The sequence below is a fragment of the Lineus longissimus genome, chromosome 5 (assembly GCF_910592395.1).
Source record: "Lineus longissimus chromosome 5, tnLinLong1.2, whole genome shotgun sequence".
Classification (NCBI taxonomy): domain Eukaryota; kingdom Metazoa; phylum Nemertea; class Pilidiophora; order Heteronemertea; family Lineidae; genus Lineus; species Lineus longissimus.
Genome location: NC_088312.1, coordinates 19,817,207 through 19,843,195, shown reverse-complemented (window position 1 = coordinate 19,843,195; position 25,989 = coordinate 19,817,207). Strand labels below are relative to the sequence as shown.

At 40.8% G+C, this 25,989-nt stretch overlaps 1 protein-coding gene across 4 annotated transcripts; it reads right to left on the bottom strand.

Annotated features, from left to right (window-relative positions):
- Window positions 1-634: 634 nt before the first annotated feature.
- LOC135487516 (heme transporter FLVCR2-like) lies at window positions 635-22,379 on the bottom strand. Of its 4 annotated transcripts, XM_064771269.1 has the most exons (14): window positions 22,239-22,379; window positions 20,701-21,614; window positions 20,136-20,277; window positions 17,928-18,065; window positions 15,344-15,411; window positions 14,520-14,623; window positions 14,114-14,224; window positions 13,511-13,616; window positions 13,052-13,163; window positions 11,920-11,963; window positions 10,523-10,576; window positions 9,829-9,895; window positions 7,051-7,097; window positions 6,179-6,265 (listed from the first exon to the last, which is right to left on the bottom strand). In XM_064771269.1, the coding sequence occupies exons 2-13, from the start codon at window positions 21,352-21,354 to the stop codon at window positions 7,090-7,092; spliced, it is 1,608 nt and encodes a 535-aa protein (XP_064627339.1). In that variant the 5' UTR covers window positions 21,355-21,614; window positions 22,239-22,379; the 3' UTR covers window positions 6,179-6,265; window positions 7,051-7,089. The 4 variants fall into 4 exon arrangements, with proteins under 4 accessions (XP_064627340.1, XP_064627343.1, XP_064627341.1 ...); XM_064771270.1 differs by lacking the exon at window positions 9,829-9,895 and having other exon boundaries at window positions 635-6,265; XM_064771273.1 differs by lacking the exons at window positions 9,829-9,895; window positions 10,523-10,576 and having other exon boundaries at window positions 635-6,265.
- Between the last annotated feature and the right edge of the window lie 3,610 nt (window positions 22,380-25,989).

Genomic DNA, 25,989 nt, shown 5'->3' with positions numbered 1-25,989 from the left:
TTGCGACATTGACCAGGGTAGGTTAGGACACTGTCCTTGATGACTACCCTTGGTCGCGACATTGACCAGGGTAGGTTAGGACACAGTCCTTGATGACTACCCCTGTTGCGACATTGACCAGGGTAGGTTAGGACACTGTCCTTGATGACTACCCCTGTTGCGACATTGACCAGGGTAGGTTAGGACACTGTCCTTGATGACTACCCTTGGTCGCGACACTATAAGCTAGCCCTGATTGGTGTTGGCACTGGTCATGATGACATCCCTCAGTCGCGACACTTGTACTGATGAGCCTGTTTGGCCGCGACACTAGCCTTGTTTGGTTGTGACACTGTCCATGATCGGAGACTCTCGATCCTTGGTCATGGCACTGACCCTGCTGTTTGGTTGTGACACTCAGGCTGTCCACGATGACTCCCTTTGTTGTGAAACTGTCCATGATGACTCCTCTTGGTTGTGACATTGGGCATAATGAAACTGCCTGGTTGTGACACCAGCATTGATGAATACAGTAGTTTTGACACTTTGATGACCTTGCCTGGTCGTGACTCTGCGCATTCTGATCGTCACTTGAAGGAATTGGTAACTTCTTGCTGATTAATCATTTGAACAAACGCACTGAACAACATTTGAATGTATTTGATTCTATTGTTTAATCGCTCTTGAAGAATTCATTAATCTACGTCCACAAAGTACACAGATGCTGTAGTAGTGATAGTGATTAGAAATGGCAAGATAGAAGTTAGTAGCGGAATATGGCACACTGTTTCTTAACTGCCCACACACACACACACCCAAGGCTCATACCCAGAACTCGCACAGAAATATGGTAAAAAGTGCCCGAAAATTAAAATTTCATGAAAGGCTCCTGGCCATTAGGTCTCTTTATTTAGGGATGTTGATTATAATACTCATAAATCAGACAAATCACTTCTTATAACTGGCACTGTGCCGTCACATATCAAACATAAAGGCTTTTCCAGAGAATTTTCCAATATCTCCATAAAGGGTCTTTGTTTTCTGTGACATCTGGAAACAACACTTTTGGACATGAGCCACTACACACACGAACCAAAAACTGATGTGCAATCTCACACACTACATCAAACATGCAAGTGAATTTGTAAAACAACACCTGGAATTTCATGACACACCAGTAAATCGCAAAGCATGAAAACGTCGAAAACAGAATCTCAGACAGAAAAAGGGTTTATATCAGACTTCCTAATGACTACTAGGGCTTTGCCATGCCTTTTTGAGAGTTCTAGAGTATTGATTTTGGAAAACTGGAAAAAGGATCAACTTGCATCATCACTGCATGGAGGCTGAGGAATGTATAAAAGATCAGTGTTGGTACAAATGAATCTCATCTTTACACTGGGCCAAGAGATTGTTGTTGCAAAAAAGTTTTACTCCTTTGCAGGATATATCTAAGGACACTGACATGTTTGAAAAATGCATCGATTTTATAGTTAAATGAAGCTGAATGGACAGCTTTGTTATTCTTGGACACACACCGACAGATTACTGGCTGAAGATACTGAAGACCCCCCCCCAAGCTCACTGCTCCCATGTGCAGGTCTTTTGCAAGATATACAGCATATGTGACATCAAAACAATGGTGCGCCATCACAGTAATGATGTGACATCACAACAATGGTGTGACATCTCAAAAATGGTGTGACATCACAGCAATGGTGTGACATCACAAGAATGGTGTGACATCAAAACAATGGTGTGACATCACAAGAATGGTGTGACATCACAACAATGGCGTGACATCACAACAATGGCGTGACATCACAACAATGGCGTGACGTCACAACAATGGCGTGACATCACAACAATGGCGTGACATCACAACAATGGCGTGACATCACAACAATGGCGTGACATCACAACAATGGTGTGACATCACAACAATGGTGTGACATCATAACATCGTGTTTCACTCATAAATGGTGACATATCCCAACAAATGGTTTAACATCGCAGCAATAACAACTCATCAAACGATCATTTGCAAAGTTTACAACAATCCACCTCAACACATTCTTGAGAAAAAAATATTCAACAAATTTTACACAGAGACAGCCAGACAGGTATCTATGTACAGAGAACAGATATTTGTCACTATATCGAAACAAGGTTCGTACTAAAACCACATTAAATAAACAAATTTCATGACTGTATACTCATATTAAATTAGAGTTTATCACATTTTCGTTAGAGATATAATCATTGGAAGCATAAGTGAGATACTGAGAATGTTAAGAAAAGGATTCAGTGCAAAGCCATGAAACACTTGACTAGAGCTAGAAGTTTTGTACATTCGAGGATAATTTGACATTACTGGCACTGTACAGTGGATAGAAATGATCACGCGACCACGTGATTATTCGTTTAAGGACTTGATACTAAACTGGAGGTCTGGGTTGTCTCGTCAAACACCACGAGGGTGAAGCCAAAATGTAGGCAAAAATTGAGGTGCCGCGCCGATGTTTTGGGCAAAGTGACAGCTCCTCCAAGTGGTGGTTTGTGAAACAACCAATACCGACAGTGAATTGTCAAATTCTGTTCAAAAACACCTCAAACTTAAAGCATTGAAATGAGGTACTGTTTCCACATTTTCACCAACCCAAATGGTTATGGTTATCTGAACCGCTGCCACCAAAACAAGACACAGTGCATTATATGCCGTAAACAGTGCTACATAATAGCCAAGGTGTTTAAGAATTCTTAGCTAATCAAAGTCTGTTCTTATGCAAATCCACATAACTCTCTTTAGGTGAACCAAATTTTGAGGCTGGTTAACCACTCAAGTGCCGTGGGGTTCAAGGGGTTAAACAGTGTACACCTACATCTTTAAATGTGCAATAGATAGGAAATAACGTATTCTCGATTCACGACACTAGGGAATGGTGGGCAAAACCGGAAAATTGCCCATTAAAGACATCAACAGACTATGTGATCCAAAGCTAGATTTGCCCCACCATTGCATAAACTCCTCAACACTTCCTCCAGCCCTTAACAAAAGAAGAATTATATCTAAGACTAGTATAAGTAGTCTGTATAATGAGTTATACAGCCATCAATAAACGATGTGATCCGAGGCTTGTCCCGTTGCATAAACTCCTCAACACTACCTCTGGCCTTTAACAAAAGTTGTGGAATCATATCTACATGTAACACTAGTAAAGGTAGTCTGCATAAAGAGTTCAATAAAAGAATGCATCATTTACGAGGGCAAAAAATACCACATTAGAAATAATTCCTATAAAATCAACTTCCATCAAAAATTCTTTTGTCTTTCAGACAACTGTTTTCCCATTGCCCGCTTATTTGCCAAATGAAATTTCATTTTTCTCACTTGGCCCATAGCCCAACTTAACTGGCCATAACCCTATAACAAAAGCGGGTTGAGAAATACGAACGCCAAAAAAACTACCTGACCAATTCTTAGAGATGGCATGTGAAAGAAATTGTAAGCAAAAGTATAGAGATCTCAAGATATATATTTTTGAGGTCTTTTTTGCCCTACCCAGTATCAACTGTCAAGGCACGAATATACACCTGTGATCACAGAGAAATGCATAAGTTTCATTAAATTTTTGTATTTTTTTAATTTCATCAATTACCACCAACATCTTATATACATAATACAATAACATACTCTATCCTTGATTGTGGTACCAGTATCAATTTACAGGTACATGCTACCAAAAATATTGTCTGTACGCTATTTAGTGGATTGTAGGGCACCAATACAAAAGGCCTATATCATGCGTAATAAGCTGATGTAATACAGATGCACCAAAACAGGCTAATAGGCTCTACATAGCATATAAGACTCGCCAAGTTGAATGATTGGATAAGCAAATTATAGATAGGACTTTTGTATTGTGATCAATCTCAATCAATAGTCGTAGTTCCACCTATCATAAATCCCCGTGTTTTTTCAAGACCCGTGTTTTTGCCGTGTGTCAAAAAACCCGGGGTGCACTTACACCTATCAGTGGTGTTAGATAATGGTTAATAGCCCCGGCGACAGGTGCGCTGTATGTAGGGAGCTCTCCTGTGTTTCTTTCCGGTCGGAGGGGGGATTTCGCATGCGCACCGAGGAAACTACACCGTGCCATCTGTCGCCGGATCTTAGAACTTGCAATTGCCGTATCTATTCAGATTCCACCTATCAAAAAACCCGTGTTGAACACAGGTCTAAATTAGCCCCCGATTAGCCCCATCGAGCTCGATGGGGCTAATAGACACGGGGATTTGACACACGGGTCTATTTAGACACGGCAATTCATAGGTGTAAGCACAAAAGACACGGGGATTTGATAGGTGGAAGTACGACTAATATTATCTGCTCATGCATAACTTAAGCACAATTTCAAAAGCACGCAATCAAAATATATTTGTCCAGTTTTATACTTTGTAATGTACACCTTTTTAGATCATAAGAAGTTGCAGTTTTCAAATGGGCAGTGTTGCGTGTTTAGAAGACAGTGTCCAAAATATGGGGTAGTTAGTGGCACCCCCCATCTGTCTTGAGAGTCTCCATTTTTTAGTTAGGATATGGATGTGAATGGGGAGTTTGAGATCAGACTCCAGCTCATGTGCTTCCGATCTGCTCCCTTATGAACAATAGAGAGGAATATGACCAAAGGTCACCACCCTGGCCACAAGCTCTGCAGTGGAACTCTCTAAGGACAGTCGACTTTGTCACTGAAAATGGAACGACTGTCTAGCATGCATCTCAAAAACTCCGAACGCAGAAGAAGGATATCGGCTCCTTGTTGTAAGCTATCAACAGTGTACATGACAAAGTTTAGACCGAGACTATTGTATACTCAAATGGACAGGTGAGAATTAATCAACTACAAATAAACATAATAACTGTCACACCGAGTGATCCTAAACAAACACCTCTAACCTAAGTGGTCAAATCAAAAAGCACACCTTCGATAGTAACTACCATAACTATAGGCCTAGGCTTTTTCAGAAGTAAATGTTCACGTCCTTATAGGCTGCTGTGGAGGAACTACTTGGCCGATTTCTTCAAGGTTTCGTTTTTCTTATCTCTAATAACGGAACGAAGAGGATGTTCACATTTCAGAACCCAGATTACAAAATCTTTTTGTATATATTCGGGCATATTGACGTTGTTCTTCAATCAAAACGTTATTTTTTGCTCTGCACCACTATTTCTGGATGAATTTCGATAAAGGTTTTTAAGGTTGAAAATACCTTTTCATGAAAAAGGTCAATCGCCCCAGTCCAGACCTACATACCAAATACTATCAAAGGGTTCCAATGAAGACATTTTTTTTCAATTGATTGCAAATCTCTTACCTAGAAATTGTGCTGGGTCCCAAAATTAGATTCATGGAAACCAAGCTCTGAAGAAATCAGCCCAGTAGTTTTCGCACTGCAACCAATAAAGACATGGACATTTAGGACTGAAAAGTGGCAACACTCGTAGCATCACACCACAGGGATTTGAGGCAAAAAATGCTAATTACAAGAAATCAAAAATTCCACAACTCCTGTATATAGGAGTTGTGGAATTTCTTGTAATTAGCACTTTTTACCTCCAATCCCTGTGCATCACACTGTCCTGATGGAAGCCATTCTTAATGAAAAACCAACATATCTCATGCCCAACTTGTTGCCACTCTAAAAGGTGGCAACAAATTAAAAATTCCACTTCCACTTTCTCTCCGAAAAAATGAGCAATAGTGTTTATTAAAGCTGATCCCCTACAGGTTCTACACAGTAAGACCACGTCACTCTCCTCCATATTATCCTGTCCTTCCGTAACTCTTTCAGCTGCCATGAGTTGAGGAAATCTGCGCAAACAGTGCCGTCGTCATCTCAAAAGCATTTGTGATCCTCCCCAGACCTGCTCATGCCCATTTCCTTTTTGTTGCTACGGCCTCCAAAATGTTCATCATTCCTTTCGATTGTAAAATGGCTAATTTCAGGATTCCTAAATTGCATTGCAGCGCCACCACCTCCAAGATTCCTAACTGCATTACAGGGGCACCACTTCTGCAAATCAGTCGCTTGACGTCAAAATCCTTTCAAATTTCAAACGAGCTGCCACTGACGTTCCATAATATTTCAAGACTCCTCACTGAACTGCATTGGCACTGGCAAGATTTACCTCTCTCTCCAGACACCAGATGGCAGGTCAAACTGTTGAGATCTTGTCAAAAATAAGCTCCACTTCCATGTAGTTCATGCGCTCATTCTCCATTAACTGAAAAACAGAATAAAAATGCACAAAATGAGGTTAGATGACTTGACAGAGAGAGCCAGCTGGTTATCTGTAGCCAATTTCCTTCATGCTCGGGGGTGGATCAGAAATTTTATGCTGCAATATGCACATAATCAGTAATGTCAGTATTAGGGAGTGCTTTGAGTGAGGAGTAAGTTACCACAGAATTGCGCTAAACAAAAACCTCATTATTATTATCAAGTTTGGATTAATGTATACATGGACTAATCCATACTTGTTATCATCATTATTATTGTTATTATTCAAACTCAATCTATCAAATCAACAGCAGCAGGCACTTCAGATTGCAAGAAGCTTTCTAAAGCGTGCAATGTTTACTCGAAATGCCCTCGTGCGAGGTTTTGGGAGGGTCACACCTGGCAAAACCTTAGCCCAGTCAATGTGAAACCATCACCAAAGATGCGACAGCAGTGCACTACCAGCAAATTGAGCTATTTTTGACGGTTTTGTGTCTGTTTTCATAGCACAGGTGGATTAATCCAAACTTACTGTCAGCTAATACCATGCTGAATGCCTGATGAAGAGGATGATGTCTAGAGTGATGTACAAATGAGCAATTTAAGAACCTGCAACCTCTGGCAGAGCCACAACAATATGAATACTGTGATTGGAATGTGGCCGCCGATTGTTAAATTATAATGACTTGTCATGTTGTTGTGCCTCTGTCGCAGCGACTAAAATTGCTTGTCTACCCAGCGCTCAAACAAGTGAAATCCATGCCTGACTGTATCTTAAATCATAGTTACCTTCCTATTCTACACAGGTTACTCTAGGAATGAGTTAACTCATAGTTCTGTTAGGGAATAAATAAAACAAAATGTTAAGCAAAAAACAAAACATAACGTAACAAAATTTTAAAAAGTTGATGGAAATTTTCTACAAGACATCTGTTGACACTTTTACAAGAGTTTTGTTGACACATTACGATCAAGTATAGCTGTAGGTTTACACTGAAATGAACAAAATAGAATGAACAAAAGTGCAATTTATTATCAAAATGCTGAAGTAAAATAAAATAGAACTCTGCAGTCCCAGTCAACACTGACACACCCTCTGCTTTGCATAAGCACGCTGCCCATAATATGCACTCTAGTACTGTGCGCTGTTTGCACACTGGTTTACCATTTTACCGTGATAATTTTGTTCATATGCAGGGTGCACGCCAGTTGCGCCCAGCTAATGCAAAGGTTATGTAGATTGTAGTCAGAGCATTCATTCAATCTACAGGCAAGTTGTGCATCGGTGGCCTGTACATGAGACAAAGGCCTTATTCTGGCCCATGATGCCCAGGTGATGATGATGATGACATTGCGCATGACACACGCAAAGGCACATATGTAGGTATGTCAATTGTGACTGGGACCGTAAGCTTGCCAACACAGACTTAACAACAAATATATATATTGTAATAGTCAAAATCGATAAGAGAGATGAGGTTATGATGAAAAGTGATAAAATTTCCTGAAATGTTATCATAGATATTTATCAAGATATCCAACTTGAAGGTCCAGCGAGTCTGTTTAGAGTTTGTAAATTTCAATAGACTCTGTTAGTCTGTTAGAGGGTAGCTCTTGACAATGATACGTCACCCATGATATAAAATCACAGAGCTCATTGCTAAGCGGCGGCGGCCATGGGAGTGGAACAATTTATGTCGTCATGGATGATGCACTGTTCTCCACAACAACACATGGTCATATCAGGTCAAATAAATATGTAAAATTGCAAAAATTCATCTTCTACACAGAGCAGCACGTGAGGGTGTTGCCCTCGTAGAAATATCCTGTAATTCCTGTATAACAATCATATGTATTTCCATTGGGCCAGTTGTTAAAACAGATTACAGATGCACAGGACTTTTACCGGTATTTGAAGAATTTCATCGTAAAATGAGATATGTCTGTTTTTGCCATTCAACTCGTTTTGGGATGAAACCTCTTCAGATTCCTAATTAATCGGAGTCAAAATATACATACATGTAGTATGAAACAATAGATATTAAATGTATGTGCGACAAATTTTAAACATGTAGGAGAGTGGGGGTTGATACTAAAGACAAGAAAAGGACAGTAAGATGCCTTATTTGTGTTATTAAAACAGGAGAACAGTTTATTCAAAGTGATTTCATTTGTCTACCTAAGTCTTTGTAAAGGTGGTTTCCGGGTCTGATTCACCTTCTCTACCAATGAAAAGCCATTCCTTAACACCAAGCCGCGTGAGCTGAAGAAGAAGTCAAATATTGGGTGATGACGCGATTTATGGGATGTCAATTGTGATTTGCACTGTACATTGTAGTCCCCTTGAAGTCCTGAAGCTACTTTATTGAAGAATTTATTCTTGTGAATTGCAAAAAACTTTTTTTGAGGTTCACCGCGAGTATGGACGAACATCTTGCAGATGGCAAAAAACCGTCTGCATGAAGCAACACACCATGCACACTTCCATTCTGAAAGAGGAGTCTGGAAACTGAAATGCAGCATGCAACTGGACCGAACAGCTGAGAGTATCTCCTATTACACGGAAATTCAGGATACATAAGAGCTGTCATTGTACGGAAATGAAGCATAAAACTGGAAGGAAGAGCTGTCATTGCACGGAAATGAAGCATATAACTGGAAGTGGAAGGAAGAGCTTCATTGCACTGAAATGAAGCATATAACTGGAAAGAAGAGCTTCATTGCACTGAAATGAAGCATATAACTGGAAGGAAGAGCTGTCATTGCACGGAAATGAAGCATATAACTGGAAGGAAGAGCTGTCATTGCACGGAAATGAAGCATATAACTGGAAGTGGAAGGAAGAGCTTCATTGCACGGAAATGAAGCATATAACTGGAAGGAAGAGCTGTCATTGCACGGAAATGAAGCATATAACTGGAAGGAAGAGCTGTCATTGCACGGAAATGAAGCATATAACTGGAAGGAAGAGCTGTCATTGCACGGAAATGAAGCATATAACTGGAAGGAAGAGCTTCATTGCACGGAAATGAAGCATAAAACTGGAAGTGGAAGGAAGAGCTTCATTGCACTGAAATGCAGGAACAAATGAACAGGGACAAAGGGCACGAGCCAAACCCTGAAGCAAATTCAAAATTCAAAAGTAAATTCATGCACGGGAAGAAATTTACAAAGGACTGACCACGGTCCATGCCGTCAGCAGGTGTTTTCATGAAAATTGCTTATAATTTTCATGATGGGCTTGACTCATTTCTGGATAAAACACACAACAGGGAAGTGACTTTTATTGCAGTGTTGTGCAACATTCATCGCATAGAACATAAATTGTCTGTCTACGGGGGTTGTCACAGAAGCCTGTGTTAAGAAATGTTTATAACCAATCAATCAAAAATAACCAAAATCAGTCACTGTCTGATATTATCCAGATCAAGTAGATAAGCAATTTTCCACCATATCACTCATCACAGCAATAATCAACGCATGAAGCTTTGACGAAAAACACTTGTCTGCGGTATGCTTCGGGTAAGGATGGCAATGAAGCCTTTTATACAGCCACACTCAACCCACCTGTGACAGCAGTGATTTCATTGTCCACTGGTTTGGGTACAGAAGCTGGAGACGCCGCAATTATCAACTTCAATAAGACACGAAAACGCATTCAGAAGAAAGTGGTGAACTGCACTAGAGGGGCTACCACGTTACAAAACGTCACAAGAGGGATTCAGGTTTGAATTGAGGACAAGAACAAGGCTTGAGGAGGGATATCGCATTGCCTGTTGTCAGAAATGCAATGATGAAACAGTGCGTCTTTAATGTCTGGAGGGCCTAGGAAACTAATGCCGTACCCGTTACCTCAGGGAGCCTTTACCTTGCTATACGATGGAAAATAAGCCAGAGGGAGAGACAGATACATGTATTTGCGTGTTTCACATCTTCAAGTGTTTATGTGAAGATAGGCCTTGGTCTGCGGCCAGAGTGTGAATTCATAAAGGGCTGACAATAGGTTTCACCATTTTGGCAAGAACTTTAAATCCTAAAGCATTTAGAGCACCTGGGCTTCAAAATGATGTGAATGCACAACCAAAATCTGGGAGGATGTTCTCTATGAAACAAGAACTGTCTCCCACCCCTGAAATTGGCATTCACTTTCTTTTGAAGGAGTTCTAATTGCTTCATGATTCAAGTTCCAGCCAAAATGGTGGTGGCTATGGTCGACCCCTGATAAGGTGGCAGATTAGTATCAGAGACGTGGATAACAAACCTGATCTTGTTTGGGCTCGGGAAGCGAAGCCTCGATTATGACATGGGAACATCCCTTGAAACAGAATTGAAAATGCTTCACTTTACAGATTATGCATGTACATGTAGTTTAAAAATTGATTTCACCCCACTTCACGATGCTTCCAGAACAAGTTGTGTTCACAATGATCATCAGACAACAATAAACCCCCATAAAGCATAACCAGGAAGGAAGCCTGGGCACAACTGGTCCGAACTGTTACCTAATTTACCCCAACCATGTTGCTTTTTTGTTTCAGTCCGAACATTTAAAGTGAACATCAAAAATATACAACTGAGTTGACAACATCCAACAATTGTCTGAAAACAACTGCAATCTGATTGGCTAGTACCAGACTACAGGGTGGCCCAGAATTAGTTTCCATTGCACAATAGAATTATTTTGTGTATCCATTGTGTGAGAGAAAATAATTCTGGGCCACCCTGTAGTACAAACTTCAGCCTTAAAACAGTTTTGTGGCCAAACAACGTCTAACGTTTGATGGTGTTTGACCTACGGTCTAAACGGGTATTTTCAAACAAATCAAAAAAAATGTCTGCTGATGTTTTTTGACCTGTTTGATAGAGTAAGCACGCTCTGAAGTATAGAAATAAAGCAAGCATGTCACATCTAGCATATTAAGAAAATCATTTTTGAGAGGCAGGAATAGATAATTTTCATGAATCATTGTATATCTAACGGACAAAAAATCAAAATCAATACTTGAAGAACATCGACATACATGTAGAGCAGCCGTCAGCGTTAACCCTCTATCCCGTGGTAAGGCAATCGACACTGCTTGGACAACACTTTACTTTTTTTTGCTAGGGCCAGGATTTGACACACAAAGGACTTGAAATGAATTCTCAAGGAGCACACCACATTTTCTACAAATTTTTGATTAATGAAATGGCCAGGGCCATTGTGCTCACAGACAGGTTTTTTTGTTGTTCTAGCCACCTAGTGGCAAAATCAGGAATCGAATCTGACCAAAATTTGGTCTCTCTGATGACATTACATAGTTAATAGTTCCAGTGGTTACAAAAACTGCCTTGCAAACAGAAGACTATGATAACAGACCACCGACACTGGGCCATAAGATAAAGTTCACCTCGCAGTGAGGTGAGCTAAAAATGATGAAGAAGTCACATGACATATGTCACATGACATATTTTTCAGGTCGACAGAAAGTAGCCGGGCAGAAAAAACTGTTCGCCCAAAACTCGACACGAGTGGTGACGAACTGACTAGGGGGGTTACAGGGTTGACACTGACTGCTGCATAACACATGGACTATAGAGTATAAAACTGAAAATGACTGTTTTTATCTTCATTCCGGGGAAGGTCGGTGTGATGACCCCCACGTGTTTGATACATACCTCTTGTCCTGCTTTCTGCCGCCTCAAGTCAGACTTTATCAACGCTGGAAAGAAAGTAGACAGTTAAGTTGTCATGAAGAGCGTTATTTCTATCTATTCTGAAAATGCACAGATTTAGGCCACCGCCAAAATGTGATTCCATACTCTACTGGCACCACTTGATTCGGTTACACATCAACTTGAAATTGATCAGTTCGAGTGAATCTGAACTTGATTTTATTGTTGTACAAAAGCCATCAATTGAGTCGATTGTTTGGACACCTGCGGCAGATTTATGATGATGACTATATGCAGTCTAATTGTTGATAAACGGGGCATCTGTATAATCTTGTTATGTTTAATCTGCAACATATGATTGCGTGGAGAACAAGTGATGCACAGATTTAAAGGAGTGAAATGGAACTGATTTGTTCACCAGCAGTAACACTGCGAGAGATTGAAATTAACAGTCTCTGATCGGAAATGACGAGGATGCTCTGGTTTTGGAGAAACTACTGCAAAAGACCTTAATCATATAATGTAGCTATCTACAGTAGAATTTTTCTCTGGGGTCTTAAGTGGAGGTGTTAGGAAAGTGTTGGTCAAGCCGTTAAAATGTAATATGACAACTGCACATTGATTTTTTTAAAAGCTTTAATAGCGGCAGGTCCAAGTAATCATGCCCGCATACTTACATACGTTTGCCAAGTGTACACAATACCTAGATGTTGAAATCGAATATGGTTTGGACAAAATCTCCAGTATACAAATCAAAATCAATGAAATTCCATTGACATGTATGGATTTCTTAAAACAAGTGTTCCCAAGGAGCTTACTTTGGCAATCAATGAGGACCCGACCATTAACAACAACTGCAGCAATGAACAGATGCGACGGCTGGTTTAAATCTTCAGAGGTCCATTAAAAATTTCAGATTAGACCTGCACTGCTCTATTTAACACAAATGTACTGTAACAAACAGTGAGTATTTATAACGACCAAGAAATGCCTGAGAAGACATCAAACCATGATGTGGTACTGATATGACTGAATTATTTTCACGAACGTGGCCAAACTTGTAATATCTCTCCGCCTTCTCCAATGTCTTAGCCTCCCAGGGGAGGAAGATCATGGGAAGTTATCCCTTACTTACCGGTAAGAATTGTGCCAATCAACAAGGCCCCCGTGATGGAGAGGTTCGCCGACAGGACACTCACGTTTAGCACCAGTGACGACATCCCCAGGGTGAAAATAATACCAAAACACTGAAAAAGATCAATGATACAATATTTTTAAATAGAGTTGCGAGCTAATGGTCAACTAGGATATTATAAGTTCTATAAATAAGAATGACATCTGTAACTCATTATTGCAGGAGATTTAGAGGCTGAAATAGACTTTCTTCCACTCATTTGCCACATTTTTGGTGTTTAAAATGTGACTAAGAAGTTACAAGAAAAGATTTTCACTAACTGCTTGGCCCAGCACACTGGCGATCCCTTTGGCAGGTAGGCAATTTTCTTGAGTCCCCTGATTCAGCTCAGCACCCAAACAAGCTGATTATAGTAGTCAGAAAGCCCTGGTGACATACATTTCAAAATATACAGCATACCTGAGCTGATGCATTAAGTAACCCAGATGATGTGCCCTCCGATTCTGGATACGTGATCTCGGCAGCAAACTCAAAGCCTACAGGGAGGTAGCCTGTCATGAAAAACCTGAAAGAGATGGGGGTGGTATAGTTAAAGAGATCCAGTCACGGCACAATCTTCACTCCTAGAGCTCAAACTTAGTAAGAAGAACTAAATTGAGAATGAATTCTCAATGACTGGAGTCCATCATTCTTATGTTACCCAGAAGCCAGCTCACATGATGAACTGCCTGAGCGGTACTGGACACTGCCAAGATTTTATCACTGGGAGCTTGTTGTCACCTTAAGTTTTTACAGGGCCTTTCAAAACTCCCTATTTTTATAAGGCTAGACTTATCACCCAACACAATTTTCCTCTTTCTTGATCAGCACCTCTAGAGCCAGAGCTCTGTTGTGTAGCAAAAAATGGCTGACATACAGTGTCAGCCTTTGATGATTTTGACATCACAACAAACGCGATGCCGAAATCAACACAGCCTGACTCCATTGATGTATATCAACGAAGTTCGGCCACTCCACCACAAATGGCGCTCATCTGGAAAGAGGAGAATTCCTCCTACCTACCCTAAAGCTCCGACCACCACAAATACCACTACGATCTGTCCTAAATGTAGTGTCCCTGAGAAAACAGCCATCCCTACCATGGACAGCGCATAGATAAGAATTGTCGTGAGCCTGAAACAAAAGTATGGTAACAATCAACATGTATTTGGTACACAAATTAGAAACACTTGCTAAACCAGGATTCTCTTCCACATCTTGGAGATTGTTGAAACAGTTTGAATACCCCAAAGACCGCTGCACAAAAAGGAGGTAATTAATCTGTTTTTATTAAGGCAGTTTTCTTTCTGCTCTCCATAATCATCATAGCCGCCAACCCTCCAAATCACCAACTATAATTTCTGATTTTTTCAATCAATTAAAGAGGGAATATATCAGTCTTGAGATGGAGACAACCCTGGCTACTTACCTAAATGTCTTTGTTTTATCCAGCCATATACCAGCCACGACTGACCCCAGAACCCCGGCTAAGACTAGGGTCAATCCTATATAGCCCACTAGAAGTTGTTGGCCCTGAAAAAGACACACAAACATATTTGTTGATGTATTTGATGGTGAAATAAGATACAGATTCTATTTGAGAACTGAACATATCTATTTAATTGGACCTCTCTAATCAAGCCACCTCTCTCAGCATTTGTCTGTCTGAAGGGTGCCCTTAATCGAGGTTCTACTATTCATGTTTGTGCACCCATAATTGCCACATTGAGAAAACTGGTTTCTTTCATTTAACCCACTACAACAGGTGTAGGCCCTTAGAACTGGCTACTATTGTGAAGTAGACAGGTCTTCATGGCATTGGCGAGCACCAGCTGTTAATGAACCAAGTGCTGCATGTGCATTCAATTCAATTTGTTCAGTAACTGATATTCTGTTGTGGATTCTCACGAGAACTGGAGAATTGCTCTCGAGCAATGTTTGTTTTTGCGTCACCTGCTCTGGCAAAAGTAGGCACCATACATCAAGTTTAAAGGAAGCCTATCACGAAACGCTTGAAAAATGGGAAGTTTTGAACAGCCCGGTTAAAATAAGCTTCAATTGATAAATCTTAGCAGTTTCGAGTTCCCCTCAGGTAGTTGATTATGTGAGCTGGGGCATCTGGGTAACATTGCATAACATTACTGGCGCCTACATAAGATTGTAGCGTTTCTATCATTTTTGCCATAGTATTTCTGACAGCCTGATTCTAAGCTTGGACTCGGCCACTTTTCGAGCGGTTTTTGCTATACAAACCTCATAGTACTTCAATATTATTGGGTTGAGTAGAGTTCCGATTGCATAGTATGACCCAGTGTTCACACCTGTCAAAGAGAAAAGTTGAAAATCATTTTATAATCAAACAATGATAACAGTGAGGTGCTCGACAAGCTGGGGCCTTCAGCCGGCAATCCCACCCACGACAAAGCCATGAAAATTGCAATTTGACGGGAGATTTAATTTGACAGCATATTAAAGTGGCGACTGCTTTCCAATCTACTGAAAACCCCTTTCATTTTCATGGCCCTACATGATCGTGAAAACAACCTTTTCAGACTTTGCTTCCATTTATTGTCGCAAATGGGTGCATTTTCCAATGATAAAACCACTAAGTGAAACATTTTCGAATCCATAATTTGTGCAACTGTACGTCATAGCTAGCAAAAATTGTGAAAATGCTAGGCTCGAGAAAAAAAAGGAGATTCACGTTAGTAAGAGCCAGTATACACTATGTTATATGTCGTCACTGCTTAGCAATATTATTTCATCATATCAACAACACGTGACAGCCAATATCAAAATGTCATCTAAGGTTAAACAGGGCCAATTTAAGGCATTGACTTACGATTATTATCAGATAGAGCAATTGACTTTACATATTAGTTATCAGATAAAGCACTTTCATTTATGCATCCAAAGAAGAAGCCCAGGTACTTCACAAAGTAACAGAAGTTAAACTCTGTTGTTATCAAATTAATGTGTGTATCCCAGAGAATCAAATCCTGAACTCTGGGCAAGTCCAGGTTCCGAGTCATCTGATATTCCTGAGTTCCGAGTCCCACGATTGATCGTCTTGGAAAAACAGCAGTCAGCACTCCCTTCCTTCAAAGACACGATAAAGTTCTTCTCCCCAAGAGCAATGATAAGGTGACCTGTTTACCTCAACCTTTTATACCCCAGGTGGGGGTTTAAACAATTTAGCATCTACACCGAGTAAGGCATATACATGATGGAGACATAGACCAGCCTAGCGTCTTTGGCGGCCTGTGAGGTTCAAACCCTGGACCTCTTGAACACTAGCACAGGCAGTCTCAGCCACAAGCCATTTTAGCTGATATTACAGATTGTGTGATCGAACTTGTGGTATTGTCGTAAAAACTTTGATTTGATTTAGTTGTTACGCTTGCTTTGTTTGTTCCCAGTATGACTATTTAGTAATTTACAAATCAGTGCAAATTGCAGGTCCAGTTTTTAACTTTTTACAAATTACAAATTATTCAGTGCCAGTGGTGATTCATAGTATGTTTTGGAGCAAATAATCAATGTAATCTATTCTTTTATTCGAATCTGAAGGCACCATCATAAATAATATGTTTTGATTACAGAATTGTTACAAAATACATAGAAAATTAGGCTGACCCAATTAACCCCACTTTGACCTGGAGATTAGGTGACATAGATGATTATGTAAAACTGACTTTGGTCTGCTGATATGGGAATACAACCGTACACCCTATTGTGTGGTAATCAGAACTAATTTGACTTGTAGCTTTGTTTACGAGAATATTATCAATATCAGTTCCAGATGAGATGGTATACAACCTGACAATCAGGATTTAGACACTGCCAAAAGGGTCGTGTTCAATCCGTGTATCAATAAAATCAAGCCTGTTCCATCAGATTTCTGATATCAAAATAATTCCATTCCAACACGCTTACCAGAGATAAAAGATAATTCAGGTACAATCCTAGTCACAGGTGACATACCCTCTGCTTTGCATAAGCTGAGCAGAACCTCTGGTGCCGCGTTAACTGCATGCAACTTACACATGACTCGTTGCGTGCATAGTGAAGATTGAGAGCACGCGCAGTTCATGCAAAGCTTATGTAGATTGTGGCCCAATCATTCAGGTGGACTGGAGTCTTGGTTTCTATGTACATTTTGCATGACGTACGCAGATTGAGGGATGTCATTTGTGATTGGGACAATGCCTGTAAATGTACGTTTTATCTACAGAACATGGAATCTATTTCAAAATTTTCATCAGGATGGGATGATTTTTTTAACCAATTTAAAGGCCTTACTGGAAATTACATTCATATTCATAACACCAGTTTAAAAAGTAGGCAATGAATCCATTATTTAGCTGCATTTTTATATTGTAATTTGCATTTTTATATTGTAATTTGACAAAATGCCACATTGCTGCCCTGTCCTTAGCAAACACTTTGCAATAGAGTCGACAACATACAAGAAAAAAACAAGATATCATAATCACAATAATCAATAAAAACATCGATAACAAAAGACCATTACACCACTCTCACAGAAGCCTTATCATAAGGTGTCAGCCTTATCATAAGGTGTCAAAGTCAATGTTGACATCAGCGAAGATCTCATGTAATCAAACATAAGGTTTTTTTCCAAATAATTTAGCTGTCTGGATGATTTTATGACATACAGTTGTACAGTTGTGTATTTGAAAAAAAATTATGATCGCCAAATACTAAACAGGGTTTCCCCTAGAGTAAGTGAAAATCAGTTGGACTTGGCGATAAAGTCTAAGGTAATAAATTTACCTTTATCTATGAACAATTTAGACAATACAATAAAACTTACCGTAAGTTAGTGTTAGAAGTAGGAAGCCCCTGTTTTTCAAGAGCCGCTTAAGGGAGGCACCATAGTCTTCGTTGGCGGCCGCCTGGACCGCTGCCACCTGAGCAAGACTTGGCGGTACAGGAGGTGATTTCTTGAAGACTGAAACGGAAGAAATATAACTTTATAATCAACATGATCGTCGGCTGAGTGTCCTTCTGTGTGAACCTCTCAGCAATTTAGACATGACATGTACTTTTTTACGAGTCAAATGGGGGACTCAAATCACCCCCTGACCAAATCGGTGTAAGGTCAAAACCACTTTTATTACTTCAAATCCAGCCCAGAGAGGTTATTTGCAGTCCTTTTTTCAAAATTTAATCAGCCCTGTATAGTCAGATATTCAAATAATTTGAATCAAGTAAGGTTTTAAAAATAATTTGACTCTTGAGCAAGTTCTTTTGAGACTACGAAAAAACTTCAATCTGGACTTTGTTTATTAAAACCCTGAAGAGACGTATACATGTATTAAACATGTTAAACACTAAATAATGCAAAGTTCTACATAAAACACAGCAGGGTTGATCCACTTTATTTTAACTTCAAACTTATTCATTGATGAAAAATCTAATAGGAAGTCGGACTACCCCAGAAGTGAAACATACAGTAGAACCTCTCTATTAAAAGGACACCCATGAAACCGACAAGTGCTGTCCTTAATAGAGAGGTGTCCTGAATAGAGAGGTCAAATTGAATAGAATTCCTCAATAGAGAGGTGTCCATGTGTGTGTGGGGGGAGGAGGGGTAAAACCAAAGTTGCAGGCTGCAATATCATGCCATGCTCTTTCAGTATGTTCAAGGAAATCCATCATTATAAACAGTTTAAAAAGATAAGGAAAGACAGGATCTTGGCTCTTGGCTCTTTGCATAACTACTTTGCACCAGGATCTATTGTTATTGTATTTGTAACACTATATAAATCACCTTTTTAAAAATATGGTAGATAGGCTTCTGTACCTACATGACAGATATTTGGAATGAATTGCCTGGCTGTATACAAAAGAAATCTTTCCTCCTGTTATGTACAGTAAAGAGATAAGCTGCGCTTACACCACGAAATATTGGTGGACCAATTGCACGTACACCATCACATTGCCGCGACAAATTGGTTCGGCAATCCATTGCCGATACAAATTGCCGAGCGAATTTGTCCCACCAAGCTTGATGGTCCCAATTCGCCCGGCTTGTTGAAAGCTCGGCTTTGTCGTGGTGTAAGCGCAAATGGATCGGCAATTAGCTAGTTAGATGGTTCGGCTCCAGGTGGCGTTTTCGAAATGGCGCTTTCTGCTTATTGTTTGCGCGCCATCTGTAGCCGGATTTTATAACTAGCTGCAGCGCTGGTGTAAGCGCTTGGTGGATTTTCGATGGTGCGGCATTGGTTCCCGAACCAAGATTGGTGGTCCATTTTCAGGTGGTGTAAGTGCGGCTATATATAGCTGCACGAGTCTCAGGAGACAAGATTAAGAGAAGATAAGTAGATTACGCTGCAGGGGCTGTAAACTAAGCACTTCATGAGAATGCTAAGGGTTTTTTAGAACATGTTTTGCAGGTAATTAATACACTTACAGCTAAAGGTCAAGCACTCAGGCTTGCTGCAATAAGTCACAACCTTGAATGGCAAGTTGGTCTTTCTCTTTTTGCTTAATGCAAAGGTTGGAAGAGGTCACCAGATTGTACATGCAGCTTTAGAAACGAACCAGGCCTACTGGAGACAAAAAGGTATAATGGGAGGGCCATCAGGGACATTGCCTCAATCAAAGAAGGTCATCAGGGCCAATTGTCTCAACCAAATTTGGCCAACAGGGAAAATTTCACAACTACGGACTACGGTGGGCAATAAGGGACGTCTCAACCAAGGAGGCCATCGGAGACAATGTCTAAACCAAGAAGTGCTAAGGGACAAAGTCTCAACCAAATCGGGGCATCAGAGACAATGTCACAACCAATGAAGGCCACCAGGGACAACGTCCCAACCAAGGAGCGCCATCTGGGACAACGTCAATGAATGGCTTTCACGCCGTCTCAAATCTACAAATTTTCTAATACCCAGGGTGATACCATGATAACTTTTAAGAATTTAGAGGCTTGGCACTCACAATGTTAGAAGAAGGGACATGTAGTGATCTGCTCTTTTCAGTAAAGTCATCAAAGGAGTCCATAATGTGAACTTACCACATAGAACGAGTATAAACAAGGCAGTGGTGACGCCGGCAGTTGCGTAAAACATAATGCTCATGTTGTGGCCAACCTCATCGTAGTCTCGCGAGAATGGAATCATATTGGGAGGAATCAGGAAGCCAAGAGCAACCCCAACCTGAAAGGAGTAAATAAAAACTTTATAAAAAAGTTTTGCAACCCTTTTTAAGACCAATGATGACAACTCTGCTGACATGAAAGTAAAATATATGCCGGACATTTCAAATAGAGCGGCATCTGATATGTCTGGTGTTTTTGCAGTGATGTAACTCAGGCCCATGGGCTTTCTAATGGGAGCAGCTATGGCGGGATTGATGTTATAATTCAGATGTAAAAGAATTTAGGGCGGACCAGGGGAAAAACATGGATCACTCTCGCAAAAATATTTTGCGAGACTTTTAAAAGCTCTGACTTCAAACGCTCACTACGACTGTCTTCTGACTGATCCTGGTGCTCTGTACCCAATACCGATGAATGATGCCCATGGACTAAGGTGTTTTGGCATCCATGGAAATCATTTAACAGTACTACAGTTGCTCACCTGGTTGCCAAATACTCCAATGGCAGTTGCCGTGGACACCTCGTTGGGTCCGAACCACACAGCAGCAAGACGGGCAGGAATCCCCAAAATGAATATCTGTGCTATAGCACATATCGTTTGAGCAAATAGCAGCACGCCAAATCTGTCCGGTGAAACTGCGGCACACTTCAACCACGCTCCAAGGCAGTTAAGAAAAGTTCCTAATATTCCGACAACTCTTAACCCCTTCTTGTCCAGCAACCAAGTCGCTGGGAATATCAATGGAATATATGCTAACATATAAACCATAGACAACCAGTCAATTGCGACTTGTTTTTGAAATTCTGTTTCTCCAGGAATGCTTTCGTTGTAATAAAACATCATGACATCTGCAATAATGTTAAGGTGTATCCATTGTATGGCATTACTCATCGAATAGAATACAAATACAAATAACATAGCCCAACGACGTTTATAGATTTTTGGTGTCACTTGAACTGGTACGTCAACACTTTCTGGTGACGAAAAACCGTCTTGGATGTCATCATCGCCATCAATGCTCAGATGGCCGTTTTTCATGTGGTTTCCATTTGATTTCTGAACAAATGTTGCATCCCCATCTGGACCGGACACAGAGTCATCAGACATGAGACGATGTCGCTTTACGTCAGACATATTCGGATAGATGTTGTCTAGATTTCCACAGCTGCAGATTCGGCCACCACTTCAGTTCCAGCACGAAGGTCTCTTTTAGTGATGAACTATGAGCTGTACATTTTCAAAGCAGCACTACGACTAGGCTTAGACCCGAAGAAACCAGAAAGCGGCAGTATGAACGCCGTTCCAATGACAATGGGTGCCGAGCGTTATGTTATGGCGTCACTTCCAATTGTCTACTGTCTCAGTCTGCAGCTGCTGCCTTCGATGTCTGACAGCTGGAAAGGAAATAATCCATTAGACACAAATCATGAATAGAAGAACAGAAGAAAGTTACCAAATGACCACTCAATCACTAGCCCGGCACGATTCAGACTGCAGTGGACAGTCGGTTTTGACACATCTGTTAGTGTTATACATACATCATACTCATCATAGGCCTATTAGTATTACACTTACCGCAAGGTGTAGGCACCACTCAACCGAATCGGAATGAACAGTCTTTTTCAAGTGCATAGGCTGTGACTGATAAGCCTGGACCAACTAGGCTAGGGTCGGGAAAACAAACCATACACTGACACTGCTTACAGGAGCTTTTCATGGTCAAAGGGCCTCTCGAGCCATTGGCGGGTACTGTCTTTCAATCGGAAATCAGTTGACTGAGAGTTGTAACATTACGCGATATTGTATCTCTTTACTATATCTCAACAGTAGGCCCTACACACATGACTTTTGCCTTACCGGTATGTTCTGAACATCATGTGTCTAAACATTTGCTTTGTTGCGATTATGTCACTGACTCACTGTATGCATTGATGCAAAGCCAAAATGCACGCGACTCGGCTGTACCCTTGTCCCTATCCTCCCGATCCCTAACCTGGACCTTGTTAATTCACACTTACTGGACAGGTGAACCTGCTGACGCGGTAGTAATTCCCCGATCCTCAACCACAAGCGGCACTCCGCCAACTAGAGATCCATGTCTTTATCAAAGCAGTTATGTGAATTCTGGAGATGTGTACACTGTGTACATTGCATGTGTGTTGTGTTGTATATTTTTGCCAACGCGTCTTTTGTTTTTCAGATCGCTGCGCCACCTGTACGAAGAAAGTAACACCACTGATGGACTACTACAGGACGTGTCAATAAAAATGCAAGGGAAATAATGGTAGCTTGGGTATAGCTTCGAGTAACCAGCCTTTAGGTAACCAGCCTTTAGCCTTTAGGTTGGTTACTCTAAAGGGTATAGTTTTCCGGGGGACTTTATTTGAACAACTCTGGTAAAGCACTGAGGAAAATGACTGCATGCAACCATGAAGGCTAACATAAGGTCCATATTTGAGGACAAAGTCACAACCACTGAGAATATCGGGATAGTTTTGACTTGTTTCATGAAATGGACTATAGAGAAGCTGAAACTCGAGGTCTGTATTCCATTCATCCCAATCACGAATTGGTCTGTTGAGAAAAAAGTCACAACCAGAGAGCTGGCAGTATTGAAAAGCAGCTTTACGCGACAAGAAGACACCGATAACAAACGTAATCTTTTTCCAGCCTCTCCGGGTTGTCATCCTGAGGAAATCAGGGGTTAATGTCCGCTTTGCCGGGTTGTAGACTCTGGACGCAGTGGGCTTTGTTCCTTATCACCATAAGGAGATACAATAAGGATGACGCAATGGAATATCCCGGGAGTCCAGCGGGTTGTGACTTTGTACTAATCTGATTAGGATCAACGGAAATGACATTTTCTCGACTCGCAACAGAATTAATTACTCTTTGTGCAACAATGTTATAACTTAAAGGTTGAGGCGGCTCTTGACTGAGTTTAGGCCTACTGCACAGTAGCAGTTACTGTCATCAGATTGGTTGTGACATGGTCTCTACAAGGAGACATACAAGACATGCCTTCCCAAATCAAATAATTGCTTGATGTGAATTTAAACAGTTTTTGTAAATCGCTCGCTGATAAATGATTGCAAGCTCGTGTCGATAACATCAGAAATAAAAATGTGGAAAAGATTATCCTTCATTAGTAGATTGATTGCATGCACTACAGGTAGCAGCACAGACGTTTGGCCAACACTTGCGGACAACATCAGCTTTATAATCTTACCTCGATGTTGATGGTAGGCCTATAGTTCAGAGTGTAGGAATGAGAAGTATCCTATATTGACAGAGACACATACAAAACGCCAGACTAACACGGCAGAGGAATGTCGCAATCAACTGGGCTTTCAGCTGCTGGGACAAGTATATACTTAGGGTACAGCCTTTATTCATTTCCTCATACTTTTTTGGGCTCTGTGATACTTAATTACTGTCACTGATTATACCAATTACTGTCACTGATTATACCAACAACTAATAAAGACTTTATCTTACTGTATCACTGCAGCTTTGAGTAAGGTTGGCCTCATCCAACAATCCTTTGTTCCCATGGTTACTAAGGTTCAATGAACTGTCATTACTAAAATAATTATACCCACGAAAGGCCTTGGCGATACTTAGCGCGTCCCGACAATGTGACCTGACTGAGACCAATTCTGGGCTATACGATGTATAATTGTCAATTATCACCGTTTTAAAGCAAGTTTGGGCTGTACATACATGTACCTAGACTCCCGCGGCAGTCCTTTGCGTCATCCTAATTGGATCTCCTTGTACCGGGCGACAGGACGAGGCTGGTCCATGACTGCGTCTGGAGGCTGAGCGGCATTTTCTGCCGAGTTTTCTCTTCATGATTACCAAAGAAATTATATCATTGCGTACCGGGTGTAAGGTAACATGATAGAGAAAACTTCCCCTAGCTCCTGACTTCAATTGAGTCCCAGGGGCAGTCCATTTCCACATCCTGATTGGGAGCGTGAGGCTATTAATGTTTATTGTTGAGATAACTTGATCCTGCTGTGCTTTAAAATGAGAAATTAGTTTTCCATGCAGTTGATTACCATATGATTTAGATTAACTTTACATTTTGTACTAATTCAGTCACAGGCACATGAAGATAAACTCTTCAGCCCAACTGATTGAGGAGTTATAATCAGTTGGGCTGGAGTGATAATCTTTGCGTGCCCGTGATCGTCACCAAAGGGTGACCACGTCCACCGCATGGTTTGCCTCACTTATTTGCAATCAAATCTTATCGGATCAATTTCCTTCTCTCAACACCAATTATACAAGCAGGCAAATTGCTCCAGCAAGAATTTGTTGACCTAGTCGTTCTCAAAATGAAATACAAGCGACTTCGTCTCGATGTGAGGTGTGGAAATGATACTTTAGAATGTACACCATAAGACGGGGCGGGCTAGTGACATGGCCCAGAGTGGGGTGAATTTGATCCATACATATTTTCCACCCTACACCTTGAACAATCTTCTGTTTCAAATGAATCACTGGAGGCTGCAGCAGAGACCTTGTTCCTGATGGCCCTCCTTAGTTGAGACAATGTCCCTGATGGCTCATCTTGGTTGAGACTGAGCCCTCTTTAGGCCTTGATTGTGACATTGTCCCTACTTGTTTGAGTCATTGTTGCTGATGGCCCTCCTTGGTTGAGACAATTCGATCCCTGTTGAGACCGATTGCATTCCTTATGTCTTGATTGTGACATTGTCCCTACTTGGTTGAGACAATGTTGCTAATGGCCCTCCTTGGTTGAGACAATTCGATCCCCGTTGAGACCGATTGCCGTCCTTATGTCTTGATTGTGACATTGTCCCTACTTGGTTGAGACAATGTTGCTAATGGCCCTCCTTGGTTGAGACAATTCGATCCCTGTTGAGACCGATTGCCGTCCTTAGGTCTTGATTGTGACATTGTCCCTACTTGGTTGAGACATTGTCACTGATAACCCTCCTTGGTTGAGACAATGTTCATGATGGCCCTCCTTGGCTGTTTTTTAAAGATGCAAGTGCAAAGGTTCCTTAGGTTGTATTTGGAGTTGAGGACACCTGTGGAATCTGTTTTACCTGCACAATGGGCATGTGCATTTAGACATCATACATAATACGCCTACAGGTGACTTGTGCCCCATTTTAGCACATTATTGATTCAACAACTATGGTGTGGATACATTGTATTTGCACAAGATGTGGCAAGGTTGTATCGTGATAACATCTCATAATATCATGCAAGAGGGAGCCGGACTTGTGAATAATTAACGCACACGACAGGTCCCTATTTGTACATGTTAAATACATGTTAGTAGCCTGAACCTATCTATGTAGGATACTTCACATAGGTGCACCTTGACCCATGCACGATTCATGTAAAATAGAAGAAATTGTTTGTTTTTAAATTTGGCATGCACAGGCCTATACCTCACATTAGTATTCAGAGACAAGATACATTTCAAAAATAAATACAAAACAGTTGAACCTCTTTTAGTTGACACACTGTAGTCCCTTTTCAAGGACCAAATGGGGCATTTCTATACAATTACCTCAACAATCAGGACACAATCAGAAGAGCATACATTTATTTTTTCCCAAGTGTGTCCTTAGTATGTATGGGGTGAAAATTGCCTAAGGAATGTCACAACTATTTCCAAATCCTAACGTCTCATATTCTGCGTCACACTTTCAACTCGACTTCACAATAATTCAATGACTGGCACAAAACAACCAAATATAGAAGGCCTAGTTTCAATATTACTTT

Bases quoted from the DNA above. Each gene is read 5' to 3' on its own strand.
- LOC135487516 (XM_064771269.1), bottom strand. From the start codon at position 21,354: ATGTCTGACGTAAAGCGACATCGTCTCATGTCTGATGACTCTGTGTCC. The intron at 15,412-17,927 runs GTAAGTTTTATT...TCTCTTTGACAG, and splicing joins ACTTCTAACACTAACTTACG to GTGTGAACACTGGGTCATAC. The intron at 9,896-10,522 runs GTTTGTTATCCA...GTCTTATTGAAG, and splicing joins CCGAGCCCAAACAAGATCAG to TTGATAATTGCGGCGTCTCC.